The 15,413-nt window shown below is 51.2% G+C and overlaps 5 protein-coding genes across 5 annotated transcripts; 2 read left to right on the top strand and 3 right to left on the bottom strand.

Annotated features, from left to right (window-relative positions):
• Positions 1-267: 267 nt before the first annotated feature.
• Positions 268-1,742, bottom strand: ALTATR162_LOCUS780 (uncharacterized protein; the record flags this gene model as incomplete). The annotated part of the gene is made up of 4 exons (XM_043308374.1): positions 268-714; positions 776-1,203; positions 1,279-1,489; positions 1,545-1,742. 4 exons carry the CDS (start codon positions 1,740-1,742, stop codon positions 268-270), a joined length of 1,284 nt encoding a protein of 427 aa, XP_043164309.1.
• A 661-nt stretch (positions 1,743-2,403) lies between these two features.
• Positions 2,404-5,154, bottom strand: ALTATR162_LOCUS779 (uncharacterized protein; the record flags this gene model as incomplete). The annotated part of the gene is made up of 3 exons (XM_043308373.1): positions 2,404-2,436; positions 2,486-4,835; positions 4,886-5,154. The coding sequence occupies 3 exons, from the start codon at positions 5,152-5,154 to the stop codon at positions 2,404-2,406; spliced, it is 2,652 nt and encodes an 883-aa protein (XP_043164308.1).
• A 706-nt stretch (positions 5,155-5,860) lies between these two features.
• ALTATR162_LOCUS778 (uncharacterized protein) lies at positions 5,861-7,349 on the top strand (the record flags this gene model as incomplete). Its single annotated transcript, XM_043308372.1, has 3 exons — positions 5,861-5,898; positions 5,952-6,117; positions 6,168-7,349. 3 exons carry the CDS (start codon positions 5,861-5,863, stop codon positions 7,347-7,349), a joined length of 1,386 nt encoding a protein of 461 aa, XP_043164307.1.
• A 2,192-nt stretch (positions 7,350-9,541) lies between these two features.
• Positions 9,542-9,868, bottom strand: ALTATR162_LOCUS777 (uncharacterized protein; the record flags this gene model as incomplete). The annotated part of the gene is made up of 2 exons (XM_043308371.1): positions 9,542-9,809; positions 9,858-9,868. 2 exons carry the CDS (start codon positions 9,866-9,868, stop codon positions 9,542-9,544), a joined length of 279 nt encoding a protein of 92 aa, XP_043164306.1.
• Positions 9,869-10,509: 641 nt separating this feature from the next.
• ALTATR162_LOCUS776 (uncharacterized protein) lies at positions 10,510-14,548 on the top strand (the record flags this gene model as incomplete). Its single annotated transcript, XM_043308370.1, has 4 exons — positions 10,510-11,001; positions 11,066-11,927; positions 13,373-13,462; positions 13,515-14,548. The coding sequence occupies 4 exons, from the start codon at positions 10,510-10,512 to the stop codon at positions 14,546-14,548; spliced, it is 2,478 nt and encodes an 825-aa protein (XP_043164305.1).
• Positions 14,549-15,413: the final 865 nt, after the last annotated feature.

The following is a 15,413-nucleotide window of genomic DNA, read 5'->3' as shown; positions in this document are numbered from 1 at the left end:
GGGGGACACGTCCGCTCAACTCATTTGGTACGAAAGGAAAACCCGATACTATTCACTAGATACTCAACTCGGCGCAAGCTTTCCATATCTGAAAGTCATAAGTGACCGATACAATTATCATGTTGCTAGTGTTCACTGACAGATACATGAACCCACAAAATGTATGCATGTATGTAAACAAATGTTGAGATCTGCTGGTAGTTGTGAAACCGTGCGCCAAAGCCTAGTAAACAAACCACCTCCCTACCATTAAAACAGACGCTGTTGTCATCCACTCTTCTCAAAGAAAGCCTCCAGTTTCCTCACAGCCTTTCCCATATCTTCGACGCTGATCGAGAACCGCACCCGAGCCCATCCAGCATCCTTCTCTACTCCATTGAACACTCCGCCTGATGCGATCTTGACTCCACTTCGCAGCTCTAGCTCCTGGTAGAAGCTATTCTCGTCACCTACTGTCACAGCCTTCTTTGCCAGTCTAGCAAACAGAAAAAGACCATGCGTGGGCGTCACGAAATCGATGTTGTGCCGCCGGAGAAAGGAAGCGAGGATGTTGTAGGAGAGCGTGAGACGTTCGGAATTCAGAGCCAGTAGAGTGGGGAGTTGAGACCACGTGAGGAGGGAATTTAGGTAGAGTGTGGAGATGGATGAAGGGTGGGTGGATGTTAGAGCCATGGCCTTGAGGAGTGAAGGGTTTTGTTGGGATATGATGCAGCCCTGGATATCTGTTAGGTCCGGATATATATAGTTTTGAAAGTGAGCCTTGGAGGAGACTTACCACTTTGAACCCGCTCATGCCGAATAGTTTGCTTGCGCTCCATACTACGTGGACTCGGCTTGGGTCTACCTTGACTGCTCCCTCGGGTACGAATGGCTCCGTTAGCGACAGGGCACTCACGAAACTGGGTGCTTTTTTGTCGCCACCATTTAGGCTGATGAGCGCGGAGACTTCGTCACATATTAGATGCAAGCCTCTCTCTTGACAAAACTCTATGAGTTCAAGTAAGGTCTCTCGTGGGTAGCATCTCGAGAGCGGATTGTTCGGGTTACACAATAACACAGCTCTAATCCGTGACTTCTTATCTGAGAAGTCATATGCTGCCTGGAGTGAGGGGAGAAGGTAGTTGTCCCAGCGTGAGTACGTTGGTGGCCTGGCGGCAATGAGGTCAACGTTTGCCTTTCGTTTTAGTACGATTTCGAATCCAGCTACATGTTGTTGGTCTTTGTTAGAAACCATGTTATCGCCCAGAAGGAATGTTCACAAGCAGCAGGATGACTTACGCCAATGCGGGCCGGGCATGAGAACACTATCTCCATCGTCGCAAACAGCTTGGATCACGTTCTCGATTGCATCGGTCGCGCCTGCTGTAAGCACGATATGCTCTGGCTTCACAGCATGAATCGGGTTGAAGTAGGCATTGAAGAATGAAGCTAGTGCATCGCGCAATCGTGGATCGCCGCCGCTGAGGGATGCAGCAGGAGCCGCAAATGCCTATTGAAGTACGATTAGCAGGCTACACGACATGTTTCAGACAAGACCAACGCACCTCACTCGTAATCTTGTCTTCAACAGTGCTCTTGAAAAACTCGAGCAGCTCTGGATGTATGACCTCGTTGACAGCGCGCGAAAGATCGATAGTTATGGAGAAAGGGTCGAAGGGTTGTTGTGGTGGGGCGCTTGCCGAAAAGGCCGGGAGAAGGTCCTTGAGCGTCTTCTGCGTGCGCAGCGACAGTCCGGGATCCATGATGGACGAAACGGAAATATGATGCGTGCCGCGCATTCAGTCAGTGGAATAATTACAGAGACATCGAATGCGGCCCTGCAGGCATGCAGCGACATGTAAAAACGTTGCATTCAATCGGTCCTGCGCCAAGGGGCAGCCTGCGGCACAGTTGAATTCCCAGTGGTTTGGTACCTGGCGCTGGCGGCCTACTGCAGGTGAACTCTTTCCGGTCAAAGCTCCTGTAAGGGATATTGAAGAGAAAAACATAACTCCATTGACGGTGCTAATATTCGATTGTGAATGAACAAAGCGTGTGGGGAATCTCTTAAGGAAAAACGACGTCTGTCTCAGCGCTTCCTCCGTACCAAGACTACAGAAGACCCAGAGCCTGCCTTTTGTGTGCCTCCCAGTCTACCCTAATGCCCGTACCTTGTCCATCACTATCACACAAGCACATGCCAAAGCTAACCAAACGCCGTTGAAAATGCCCTCGGATAAATGCATACAGAGCGCATGCCGGGTCTAAAACAAGCGACGAGCCGCGAAGCCCTATAAACGCCCCCGATAAAGTTTGCATGCGCCTGGATGAACATTGGAAAGAGTGCAGCAATTGAATCGTGCAAGCTCGAACACAACTGCTACGCCTACAAGAAATGGAAGTCGGGTCGGCAAGTGGCTAAGATCATTGCTGTGGCCGACCGATACCTTGTTTAGCCTGGAAATATATTAGCAGTGTCATTCAAGGCGAGCTTAGAACAACTGACCTTCATCATTTCGATCCTTTGCTTCAGATTTTGAGTGACTTCCGCAGCGCGCTTCCAGCTTTCTGCACCTGAAGCTCCCGCTGAAGGTATTCGAGGAGCAACACCGTTCTCTGCTGGGCTCATGCGACCACGCGACGACATCGACGACATACCAGAGGCATCTGCTCGTGGACTCAGCTTGCCACTCAAGTTACTGCTAGGGCGAGATAGAGAATCAAAGTTCTCCTTACCGTCGCCGCCCGGACTTCCTGGCCCACTAGCAAAGCTCCTCTGCCTTGGCTGCATGGCTCGACTGCCGTATCCGGAATCACCGAATAGCGCGCCGTTGGTGTGACCGATGCCGTTGTCTGTGTAAATCTGATCTCCAACGTCTGTTGCGGGTGGAGACGAAGCACGTAGCTGCCGACTCAGTTCGCGCTTCAACCTATCGATTTCGCGACGCTGGTTCTGTACTGTCTGCTCAGATGCTTCAAAGTCTGAGCGTGCACGGACGAGTTGTGTTTCCTTTGCCTTGATCGAAAGCACGTCGCGAGTGTGGTCTTCGATGAGCTGGGCGTTCTGATTCTGGAGCTCGTGGATTTGTGAAGTAAGCTTCGTCCGCTCTCCGCGCAGATCTTCGTTCTGTCGTCGTACTCTTTCAACTTCTGCCCGCAGCTCGTCAAGTTCCGCACGTTCCACCAAATTGAGGCCGGTTGGCGCTTGTGGTGCAGAAGCTGCTGCAGCAGGTTCAGCAGCAGGCTTCCCCAGAGGACGGCCTGCGAGACCACGACCAGCGCCGAACTTGGGCTGCGGCGGCGGCGCTTCTTCCTCAGGAGGAGGTGAAACAACTGATTTCCGTGGTGAAGGAGCTGTGAGACCCGAGCCTGGCTTCTTCAGCCCACCGAGCCTCGAAGGCGCAAGACCGGGTTTGGCGCCCAATTTGGACGCGGCGGGTCTTGAAGTTGGCTTCGGCTCGAGAGGTGCAGCGGGTTCTTCTACGGGCGGAGGCGGAGGTGCTTTTGCGGCAGGAGCTGGCTTCTTCACGCCACCCGGCGCTGGTCGCTTGCCCATAGGCTTCTTAGTCGGTGGCGCGGCTGCTGCAGGCTTAGGCGCAGGTGCTGTCTTTGGCTTGTATTTGGTCTTGACTTCCGCAGCATCGAAGAACTCTTTGATCTTGGTCTTGCGGATCTCGTCAAGGCCATCCAGATGGGCATTCATGATACGGTCTCCCATGATTTTCCAAAGCGTACCGAGCGTCTCGGCACCAGCGGCTCGCTGTACCTCCTGCGATTCAGTAAGTAGTTTCGTAGAGCCCTCCGCAATGGCCTTGGCTTGTTCCGGTGTTGGAGCTTCGCGGGTGTTCTTCAGGCATCGAATCAAGAATCGAGATGATTCAAGTTTGACCTGCGGATTCTTGTGCTTCAGGAACTCCAAAATCTCCTCCAAGCACTCTTGGAAGCTTATAGATGCGAACGAGGCATCCAGAGCAGCTCCGATCGCATCAGTCACGGTCTGTTTCTTCTCTTTCAGGCGCTCCATCATGGCGTTCATAACATCTTTGCGGTATTTGGCGAAGCTCTTCTTCAAACCCTTGGCCAGAAGCTCGACACAGTTTGCGGCTGCAATGACACAGGCAATGTTTGCATCCTTCATACTTTTGGCAAACCCGCGTACCAATTCGTCAAAAGGGCCTTCGGCTATCCTGGGGTGGTCGAGGGCTTTTTGCGTCTCATCGAGGGCTTCCTTTCGGTCTTTCCATTTTGACGATGCCAGCTTCTCAGAGAAATCTTTGGGGATCTTTGCAAACACGTCAACAGCTTCGTACTCGGGCTCAAGATCAATGGCAGCCTCCTCTTCCTCTTCCTCCTCTTCGTCGCCTGGTGCAGCGACCGCGGCTTCCTTGGCAGCCTGCTGTGATCGAAGTAGTCGCTCTTGCTTTGGCGGGGGCTCGTCCTTGACCTTCTCAAATAGTTTGTCGAGATCCTGCTGTTGGACGGGCTTCAGATCGTTCCAGAAGAGTGGTTTCATAGCCTCCTTTAGCCATCGGTAGAGTTCGACTGTCAGTTCCTGCGCCTTGGCGCGAACGTTCTTATCCGCATGGCCGTACACTTTGGGAAGCGCCTTGAGGACGGGCTTGGGCTCGATGGTTTTGCAGCCATAGGCATGGTATATCTGCGCGAGGGCGTCTAAGGTTGCTGCAATGACCTTGGGCTGCTTGTTTCCTAGCACTGGCAAAAGCTCTTCGATGACTGGGTCTGGCTTATCGGTTTCGATATATAGCATCAGCGCTTCGAGCGCCTTTTGCTTCGCTGCCGGCCGTGTTGACGGTAGGCCCTTTTCGGCGATCGTCGCAATAGTGTTACCCCGTGTCCTAAACAACAAATCAGCAATGCGCCGTGTAGGTTTCTGTGTGACGCTCACCGTGTACAGCCCTGTTGACCTGCTATGTCGAGAAAAGCGCATAGTGCACCAAGACCTTCTTGTTGTGCTGCGACGTTGGAATCACCCACAACACCTTTCCATATGCTCGCATCGTTTATGAACTGGCGCACGACGGGGTCTGATTCGCTGGCAGCAAGACTGAACTCTTTGGCGGCAGCCTCGTAACCTTCTTTCCGCACCTTCCAGTTCTTGTGTACAAAGCGATCGGGGAGCGGCAGCGAACTGAAATCTTCTTCTTGGTCCGCCATGGCGTGTTATGGGATGTGACGGGTGAGATGCGGGGTTGTGTAAAAGATCACAAAGCTAGTAAACAGTGAGTCGTGTGAGTTGGAAGATGGTAGGGACCCTGCAGCAAGAGGCGCAAGGAACCCAAACAGTGTGTAGATACACAGTGATGTGCGCGCGTGCACTAGTGGGACTGTTGCGCTCTGTCGGATGCGCAAGATAGGAGCGGCGGAGACTCACCAGACGATGTCAGTAGACAATGGTTCAGTTTGCTTTTTGTGAGACTGGCGAATCGCAAAGTTTCGGATAGCGATAACAGCAAGGTATGGTAGCGGCAGGTATGTCTGGGGCCGGTGATGTAAAAGCTGCAAGTATTTGGTGTGTTGGCGGGCTTTCGTTCCCGAGGGAACAACAGCGTCACAGTCGTTCCTGCCCAAACATCCCTGCAGCCACATGAATGCCCTACATACAGCGTCCTTCAACCACATAACCCACACGCACACATTATTGCTTCGACACAATCGCTATCCTCCCCGCTGCTTCTTGCTCTCTCCGCCAATTTGCGCCCAAATACCCCGCCAGCTGCCCCTGCAGTCCATCCTCCGCTCACCGCAATTCCCCGCGCCCACCAAAAACCTCCTCCGCATCGACCGCACAACACTACGCAGCACTTTGCGACAGTGCATGGTCCAAGTTAGCGCCAATCGCGTATGAGCTAGCTATTTCGCCATGAGCGCGATATTAACAGACCGGCAAGCGGAAGAGCTGTGAGCATGGCAGGTAGCGACTATCGCGGGAGTCACAACTGACAACGAGCCAGGCACAAGGCCATAATAGCATATCTGGGTGTCATAAACGCGCCAAAAACGGCCGAGGCCTTTCGGGAAGAAGCCAACATAGCCGACAGCTTCGACGATGCTACACGGAAAAAGTATGAGGGGCTACTGGAGAAGAAATGGACCAGTGTAGTGCGGTTGCAGAAGAAGGTAGCTGTGCGACAATGTCTTCACTGAGACAATCTGCTTACATCGTCCAGGTCTTGGAACTCGAGCAGCGCAACCAGAGCCTTCAGAGTGAGCTCGACTCTACCACACCAACCTCACTCATCAGAAGAAATCAAGACCCCACTGCCTGGCTACCACGAGCTCCAGCACGGCATACTCTCCAATCACATCGCTCGCCGATTACATGCGTCGCATTCCACCCCGTCTTCTCCTCACTCGCTTCGGGCTCTGAAGACACTACCATCAAAATCTGGGATTGGGAATTGGGTGAGCTCGAACGAACAGTCAAGGGACATACGAAAGGCGTGCTGGATGTCGACTTTGGTGGCCCTAGAGGTGGCACACTATTAGCATCGTGTTCGAGCGACTTGACCATCAAGCTGTGGGATCCCTCAGACGAATACAAGAACATCAGGACACTTCCCGGACACGACCACTCCGTCTCTGCGATTCGGTTCGTTCCTAGTGGGGCCGCAGGCTCTCCATCGTCGGGCAACTTACTAGTCTCTGCGTCGCGAGACAAAACGCTACGGATATGGGATGTTACAACAGGATATTGTGTGAAGACGATACGCGGGCACGCCGACTGGGTGCGAGACGTTGCCCCCAGCTTTGACGGACGATGGCTCCTATCAGCAGGAAATGACCAGACCGCCCGGCTATGGGACGCTAGCTCAGGGGAACCCAAATGCACTTTCCTCGGTCATGAGCATGTTATCGAATGCGTTACAATAGCGCCTCCGGTGTCTTACGCCAACCTTGCAGCTCTTGCAGGACTCAAGAAACCGCCGCCGCTGAGCAGTTCTGCCGAGTACGTTGCAACTGGATCAAGAGACAAGACCATAAAGATATGGGACGGACGAGGAACGTTGATAAAAACTCTTACTGGTCACGACAATTGGATACGATCACTCGTCTTCCACCCGGGCGGAAAGTACCTACTATCAGCTAGCGACGACAAGACAATTCGATGCTGGGATCTCACGCAAGAAGGCCGATGTGTCAAGACCGTGACTGATGCACACGGACACTTCGTCAGCTGTATGCGATGGGCGCCCAACGTCATCAAGGATGTGCCTGTCAATGGAGATGCCCCCAACGGCGCAGCCAACGGTGCCAGTAAGAAGAAAGAGGAGGATGCTGCCAAAGCAGGCATACGATGCGTTATTGCGACAGGTTGCGTTGATTTGAACGTTCGCATCTTTGCGTCATGAGGGCGGACAGCTTTCGACACATTTGTCCGCACCGTTCAGTACGTGTTCTGCATAGGGAAGGTTGGATGTACAGGCGAAACGGCTTCCATACACGAGACTCCACGAGTTCCAGTTTTTACGACTTCATGTAAATACCCAAGTTACACGCCATGATAGTCTCTCGCGCGTCATGATAACGACGCAAGTAGGAGAAGGGCATGCATATCAGGTTGGCGTCAATATGGGCGGGAAGACCAGTGATAGAGCAATAACAGATACGCGATCAATAGAGCTTGACAATGTTTTACTGAGTGGCATGACGTAGTCTAACGTTCTGTTCCAGCTTGCTTGGTAGTAGCCATCCATATCCAGTATGCTACAAATACTCTCAGAAATGAGGCCCGTGTCTTCAGGGCTGTTAAGGAGCCCTGCCCACTTCGCGTGACGTGAGCTTAGTCACCAACGCGCTAGCGGAGCGGAAAAATAAGCCCCAACCTCCGATAGCTTAACTTTTCTCTCAGCGACCTGCAACTTCTCTTCCTACACCATTACTGCTTTACACAGCAGCACAGCAATGGCGCATCAACGATACAGCAAGATTCGCTGTTGTGCGCACGAGATCTACTGCTAACTGCAAGCACTAACAGCTCTGCTTTCAGCATGAGTTGACTTTGGTAAGTTCAAGCGCATCACCCTCACCCTCACTTCATCCTGCACCTTCATGATGATTCACAAAGCCAAAAACAAATTAGAGTCTTTGACCTTTCGGGGAATGAAACTCCAACTTTTGCACGTCAGTCTGATCGCGACTGCTTCCATCACATTTGTCTTCGACTTTTGCGAAAAGAGCATCGAGCTAACTAGCTTCAGAATTCCTTGATAATGTTTAGCGCACAGGCGCGACACACTTTTTCTCTAGCTACTGCGGCATGCAGTTCGCAGCCTGGCGACATCAATGGTAAGCACATCCTCGCTCTATCCCCCCATTTTTTCAATGATGACCTGTTGTGCTACGGCACGCTGGAAATTACCGACCAAGCCTTCGGGCAGTGCCGATATACAATGGCTGTTTCTGATCTCGACCTCACATTCACTGCTCTTCTCAATACCGCTTGTAGCTTCCGCTAACATCTCGCGTATTACAGACTTCGTTCAACTGGTACGACTCTTCCCTTTCGAACCCTTCTCGAATACCATATGATGATTCCGCACTGGGCACCGACAATTCTTGACGGATATGCTTATTATGGCAGGCCTCAGAAACCTCGCCGACTGATCTTCTCCGCCATCTTTCACCTTCATACAAGCGTCGCTGAGCTTCGGCTAACACCGCAACCAGTCTGTTCTCTGACAACAGTCTGCGCGTTGTCACTTGGTAAGCATATTCCTCTTTCTCAATCCTTGTGAAATGATGAACACTTGATGACGAGTCCGACGGGCTCGCCCGGTGAAGACTTAAAATCAAAAATATCCATTCATGTCAACTGATCCCACATCCATGCATACTACTTGCTTGCTCTTTCCTGGTAGAAGTCCTTGCTAACTCACTACCCAGACCTACTAGTGTTCGTCACTCTTCATCCGGTACGCTCACCGCCTATCTCCTTCCATGAAATGATGATACGACACAATCAAAGACAAGCATATGTCCAAGCTTCGGCGAAGACGAGAACCGTCATGTCTGATCCGCAACACACTGTGTTATACTATGAAGACAAGATAGAACAGCAACTGATGAGTTGCATAGGATCATCTACCACTGCCGTAAGCGTGATGAAATTTCTATGGTAAGTTTTTATCTATCACCTCCACTTCCCTTACAAGATGAACATTCAATTTATCACGACGGTCTACCGAGCTACGGCAATGGTGATAACTGCCTGTGACAGGGCATGAGTCTGATCAGCACCCTCAACTTGCACATAGTCATTACTCTTAGTGTATCAAACGCTAACGATGTGCTCAGACCTAGCCCCATCTATATGACCTTCGTAGCGGTGATGCTTTTCTACGCTCAACATGCGCGCATACATTGTGGCAATGCTCTTGCAAAGAGATCTCATTCATTTAATATATGAGTGCCTTCTCCGATGCCCGGAGCCTCCGTCTGCGAAGCCCAATGCCTTGCTTCTGCTATAAGACTATCCACTAGGCATCTTTGAGCTTATCATGCCAAACGCCAAACATTGTTCGTAATCCACCGTACAAGTAGCTCAGTACAATCCAATCGTAATGTCTCCTCGAATCCTTGCTGTCAAGTGAATCTCTGCCTCCAAATCTAGCTTGATGCCGAGTAGCAAAGCAGCGTCCTTCGGCTTGCCATTGTCATCCACTGGGCCCTTGATGATGTTTCCGGCAGGTCGGTTGAGGGTTGCTGAAGATGGGACCGGGCCAACTTTCGAAGAGACTTTGCGGCCACCGGAGGCTTGTCCGTCACTCTCAGTGTCGGAACCGTAGGCTGTTGGGCGTATGGTAGAGTCACTATCAAGGTTAGCATATGACGACCCTTTCCGTGCGCGAGTTGCTTACAGGGTAGACATTTTGATGAAAGGTTGAAGATATCGAGGAACTGATATTAGGTATTAAGCAAGTGGTACAGGACTGGACAGGCTCCGGGCCGTTGCTGAGTGGTAGTGTTGGTGGATGGAGAGAATGAGATGCAGGTCAACTGTACTGGTCTTTATTGAGTGCCATATCTCTGCCTTATATGCAGAGTCACTACCAAATACGACAACAGCACAGATTGTTCACTTTCGTCACCAGTCAACGTCGCGTTAGATCGTCGAAACGGCTCTTGTGGCACTCATGCGTCTCACAGTCGCTGTCATCGTCCGAGTCTCGTACCAGCCTCACTGCGGAACAGAAATCTACGGTTCAGACCAGATGATCAACCACAGTTGCTTGGACATTGTGGGGATGTGCTATGCTTGATGGCGGGGCGGCAGGAAGGATGAAACACGCAGGGGGTGGTGAGGCTCATGGCGAACGTCTCAGCTTGGACGAGGCTGCTCTCTGTCGGGCGAGCATCAGACCATCGGAACAACGAAGCGATGCCGGTTCTATGAAACTACGGTAATGCGCATAGACCAAAGCGGTCGAAGCCCGCAAGCGCTGGTGAACGGGGAGGTTGTTCATGCTGAACTCCAACCCCAATACACTACCATCATGCACTACACTCAGGATGGTACTCTCGATCCTTATCGCCGCCATCGTAGCCCCAGGTTTACTCGGCTCACAAGAAGCTATCCGACAATCGCAATCTAAAGAGAAGAGAGAGGAACATCGCGCCCGTCGCTGTAACCTCATTGCTACATGCGTAAAGTCGTCGCATCGTAGCCGAGAGATAGATGGCCGCCAGATTGTCTTGAGGAACGGAAAGCTTTGGATCGATACTGGGACCGAAGATGGAAGTCCACTGGGTCATCCTTACGCTGGGTACTACCTACCATACCCCGATAACAATTACGAAGGCCTCGTTACTACCATCACAGACGTCGCTCCGATCATGAACTGGGTGTTTGTCGATAAAGAGACTTGTGAAGTCAAGTACGGTGTCCGCGCAGATGCTCAACCGAATCTCACTGGTCCTTTCGATTGCACGCGACAAGACCGACGACTTACTTTTGACGGTTGGGAAGGATGGTGCGCTGTTGAAGAAGCACCTAGTCTTTGGGTAAAAACTCCCATATACAGACTGCGTGTGAGACATTCACTGACTTAGTACATCGACATTTTAGGGTTTGTACTTTGACCTTGGCGATGATGGTCTGAAGTCAAGAGTTGCTCCTGGAACCAGGGTGTTAGAGATCGAATTAAGCAGGAAGGAAAAGAGGTTTGAAAAAGAGGCGGAAGTTAGACAGCAGGATCAGACAACCAAGAGGGCTGTCGATGCAAAAGAGGATGTGCCGGTTGATCAGCCACTGGCTGCAGAGGCGCTAGTTTCGAAGCCTGGGGTTGTCGATGAGAAGCGTGAAGGGGCAGGGGGTGAGCAGGAGTCTTGTAAGCCGATGAAGATACCGAAGTCCATCTTTGAGGATCCACCACCTGTGCTGGAGTCGTTGGTGTTCAAACCTGGTACTCCACCGCCGGCGTACTCGCCTACAGTGGGACGAGATGTTGCAAACTCGAATTCGACAGCAGGATCCGACGAAGCATCTACTGACTCATATGTTATGGGACCAAGTAGCAGCTCGCCAAGTACCGAGAGCTCTCCGCCATCCATCGCAACAGAACGTGTGCTAGCCAAAGCGCAGTCAACAGTGGGTGAAGAGACCGGAAATACTGTGAACCAGACGGATTTTCTACGAGTTCAACCGCCCCCGGCTCTTATCGATGAGAACAGAAGCATCGTAGGTGAGGCAGACTCCCTATCAGCTGAGCAGTCCACATCTACGAACGAGAAGCGAACCACCCCCAGGCTAAATAGAAGCAGCGGCTCACGAGCCCTAGCCCAAGCCCAGAAGTTTGAAGCTATGGCAGCAGCACAGAAATCTGATTCTGAGGTTCGAAGGCGATCGAATGAACGTGTATCTCGTGCTAACAGTACTACTTCTTCTGTTTACTCCAACGAAGGCGAGTCACTGAGCGCGCCTGGGATCGGTACACAGCCCCAAGCCTCCCCAACACCAGCACCTTTGGCGCTGGCGATCTCAAAAGCGAATCAAACGAAAGTATTAGCAGCTCGATCGCAGCCATCATACTCTAGCTCTGCGTCTGACCGTTCTGTTCAACGACCGATAACACCCCCACGCCAAAGAGCACCTTCCTTACGAGAAGATCCAGCTGTATCTGGAGCTCGAGCTACAGCAAGCATCAGACCAGTAATATCTCTGCCACGTCGACCAAATCCTTCTAGATCAACTCCTAGTCCAAGTACATCCTCACAACGATCGACCTCACAACAACCAATACAAAAATCTAGTCAAAATCGCGAGCAGAGGGAACGTTCTGCATCTGAGGTTTCCTCCTCCTCCTTGTCTAGAGTCGGTACTTCTCGCTCGTCGCCTAGGTCATCAGCGACACCTGGACGGCAGTCCCTCACTCGTACTATGACGAGTGGAAAGGGCAACCAGGGCATGAGTAATAGGATCGGTGGTAGTCAGGGTAGAGTGAATGGAGCGTTCAGGCAAGCTCCTGCTACTGCAAGAAGGGGAAGAGAGAGGTCGACGACTACTAGTGGGAGGAAAACCACTTCGGCGTTATTCAGGGAGATTGATGATTTGGTTAGTTTGGAGGGTGAGAGCGGACAATTGATGAGATGAAGTGATGCGGTGAGTCAAAATAGCAATATCAATATGAGCTATAATTGTATCCTAAAGAACCTTCTCAAAACAATTTAACAGCTGATTGAACGCAAAATATCGCAAACATGAAGACCTGCTCGTTGATGCACAAAACAGCTAAACGTCAGTCCCGCCTTCTGTTGGCTCGCTTTCCCAACACTACTGAACAACCTTCTCTCTTCCACAATATCAGTCCCCGCACACACTAAACTCTTAGGTCCAATGTTTATCAACTCGGATTTTGCACTTTAGTGCATAGGAAGGATCTGCCGGCTAATCCGCCCGTTGCACGCCCATGCTGACCGGCAGATGTGAAACTCGACCCACAATCGACCGACTCGCTCCTGGCAAGTGCTTCAGGTTTCTGACGTGTTTTGGCAGTACGCCGCAACCGATAGTAATCACGCGAGAATGTAGTGTCATGTATCATGTATCGTTTGATGGAAGATATGGCAATGCCACGATGATGGCGGTGATGCAATTGACCGTTGAAAGCTGGGGTAACTACCTGAGCGTACTGACTACTGGTTATAGACGAGTAGATCTTGGTCGAGGTCTTGGTCATATCAAGCTACGTACTTTCTCGTGGCATATAACCGGTTTTTTATTATTTGTCAACTGAAATACTCGGTGGAAGCTTCGGCAAAAGACCGAAGCGCATCCCATATACGTCTTCTCAACCACACTAGAGATCCACGATGGATGCATCCACGCGGCTTTACAAACGCCTTGGTGAGATACCAGAGGACCCTAACGACCCAGATAGCCTAGACGACCTTATAGTTTGCGCATTTGGTGCGTTTGAGCGATACTACGTTTGTTGGAAAACCAAGGATGGGCAGTTTAAGCAAGGTACGCATACACAATACAGCATAAGGGGAAGTTTGGTACTAACACATGAAAGATGGCCACGATCTTCCTCCTGCACTTAGAGACTGGCTCTACCCCACCGACGGCACAACACGAGATTTCGCGTCGCTTCAAGTCGTCTTTGGACGAGGCGAGGAATACTTTGCGTCTGATAAGAACGGCAAGCTAGAGTACAAGGAGCCTGAAGTGAAGAAGCCGGCACCGACCGAAGATGAAGAGAAGCTTGATAGACAGGCAATGAGAAGGTCGAGAACAGTATCGTTCTTGCGGCCACTGTCGGAGACAAGTGTACGGTCTGACAGCGGAGTGGGCGACACGAATAGGAGTAAGCGATCAAGTTCCATAAGTTCGCAACGAGCGAGTCGGCCACCCAGCCTAAGTTATACAAACTCACGAACGAACTCCGAGATATCGCTTTTGGGAGAGACGATTGTTGAGGGCCAGACGAGCCGGCCGACACGACCTTCATATATATCGCAGTGGACAAATTTCGGGTCCGGTGTAGGCGAGTTGGAACGAGTGGTATCTCCACAAAAGCCAGAGCAAACGATACATACTGAACCAGTCATCGAAACAGAGCGTGAGATGGTACTTCCAAAGACAGCATTCCCAGCACCGGCCGCGAAGAGACCACTGTCACCACCATCACGGACCAACACAACACCACAGCAGAATTTCCAATCGCAAAGAAACGTCCCATCAAACAATTCGTCGTGTATATGCAGCTGCCACACCTCGCCACTACCATTACTATCACAACAACAATCCAAACCCATCTACATAACCACCGCAACACAAACATCACCACTGCCCTCACCTCTTCATCCAGAAAACTTGGCTTCATCTTACTGGCCCTCACAAGCGAACTACACTGCTATACCCCAAGATGCTGCTTATTATATCGACGAAGACTACGATACACCACCAGTCTTCATGGGGCGCATGTCGACCTACTTCAGCAAGCCGGGGTATCAGTTGGGGGATAGCTTATTTAGTGGGTATCAGCCGATCAATTGGGGGTCTACGTATGAGGAGCTTGAGGATTCTGGTGGGGAAGGGATGAGGTGAGGGATTGAAGTGTGTGGGGATTGAATGCGCCCAGTGTATGATATTTCGAGCCTTTTTTTTTAATTACCGTTTAGCGTTACTGTAAGTTGTAGTGCAAGTATTAACAACGGCCAGTGATGTCTTTGGACAGTAGACCCATCAAAGCAACTGTGGGACAAAGTACGGCTCGATAGATTTCTTACTTTTTGTTCTTCCAACGTTAGAGGGTGCCAGAGTAGTGTAGTGTGATACGCTCCATCTTCACATACTCCTCCATGTACTACGTCTCAATGTAGAACTGTCGGGTGATGTCTGCAGATGCCTGACGGAAGTGCATGTTCTTTTCTCAAAGAGTGCATCTTCATCGGTCAACTCTAGCTACTCGCTGTCGGAGACCGTTGTCCCCTTTTCTGCTTGCGTATTTACTCCGAGCATGCCACACCTCCTGCGAGGCCTCTTGGATACATTGATGTTCAGCTCAAAGCAAGGCGTAAACCCCTTTCCAATATGCAGCTTACTCACACGGCATCGACACCACCAGTCCTATCCTAGTTTACCGGGAACCCATGCTACGCGCGGTAAACGCGCCACCAATCCTGCCGTGCTACGAACAGGCTCACGGTCAATCGAAAAGATCGACTTGAAAGCTGCACGAGCGGATATTCTCCGCTGTGCAGGTGATTAGTATATCCGACCATGTGCTAGCACAACGTCGAACTAGTGTTCACGGTGCTTACCATTGCTGATCTCCAGGTCCAAAGTCGGAAATGAATTTTGCTAACTTCAGACGTGACAACTCCGGTGGTTTCAGAACCGCGATGACGTCGGTCGCACTCGCATTACCTAACTCACAACCACACAAAATGCCACGATGGCCGCTACCCGG

This window comes from Alternaria atra, assembly GCF_907166805.1.
Source record: "Alternaria atra isolate CS162 genome assembly, contig: 21, whole genome shotgun sequence".
In the NCBI taxonomy this organism is placed as follows: Eukaryota; Fungi; Ascomycota; class Dothideomycetes; order Pleosporales; family Pleosporaceae; genus Alternaria; species Alternaria atra.
Note: the sequence above shows the minus strand (reverse complement) of the source record. Positions and strands in the feature narration are given on the sequence as shown.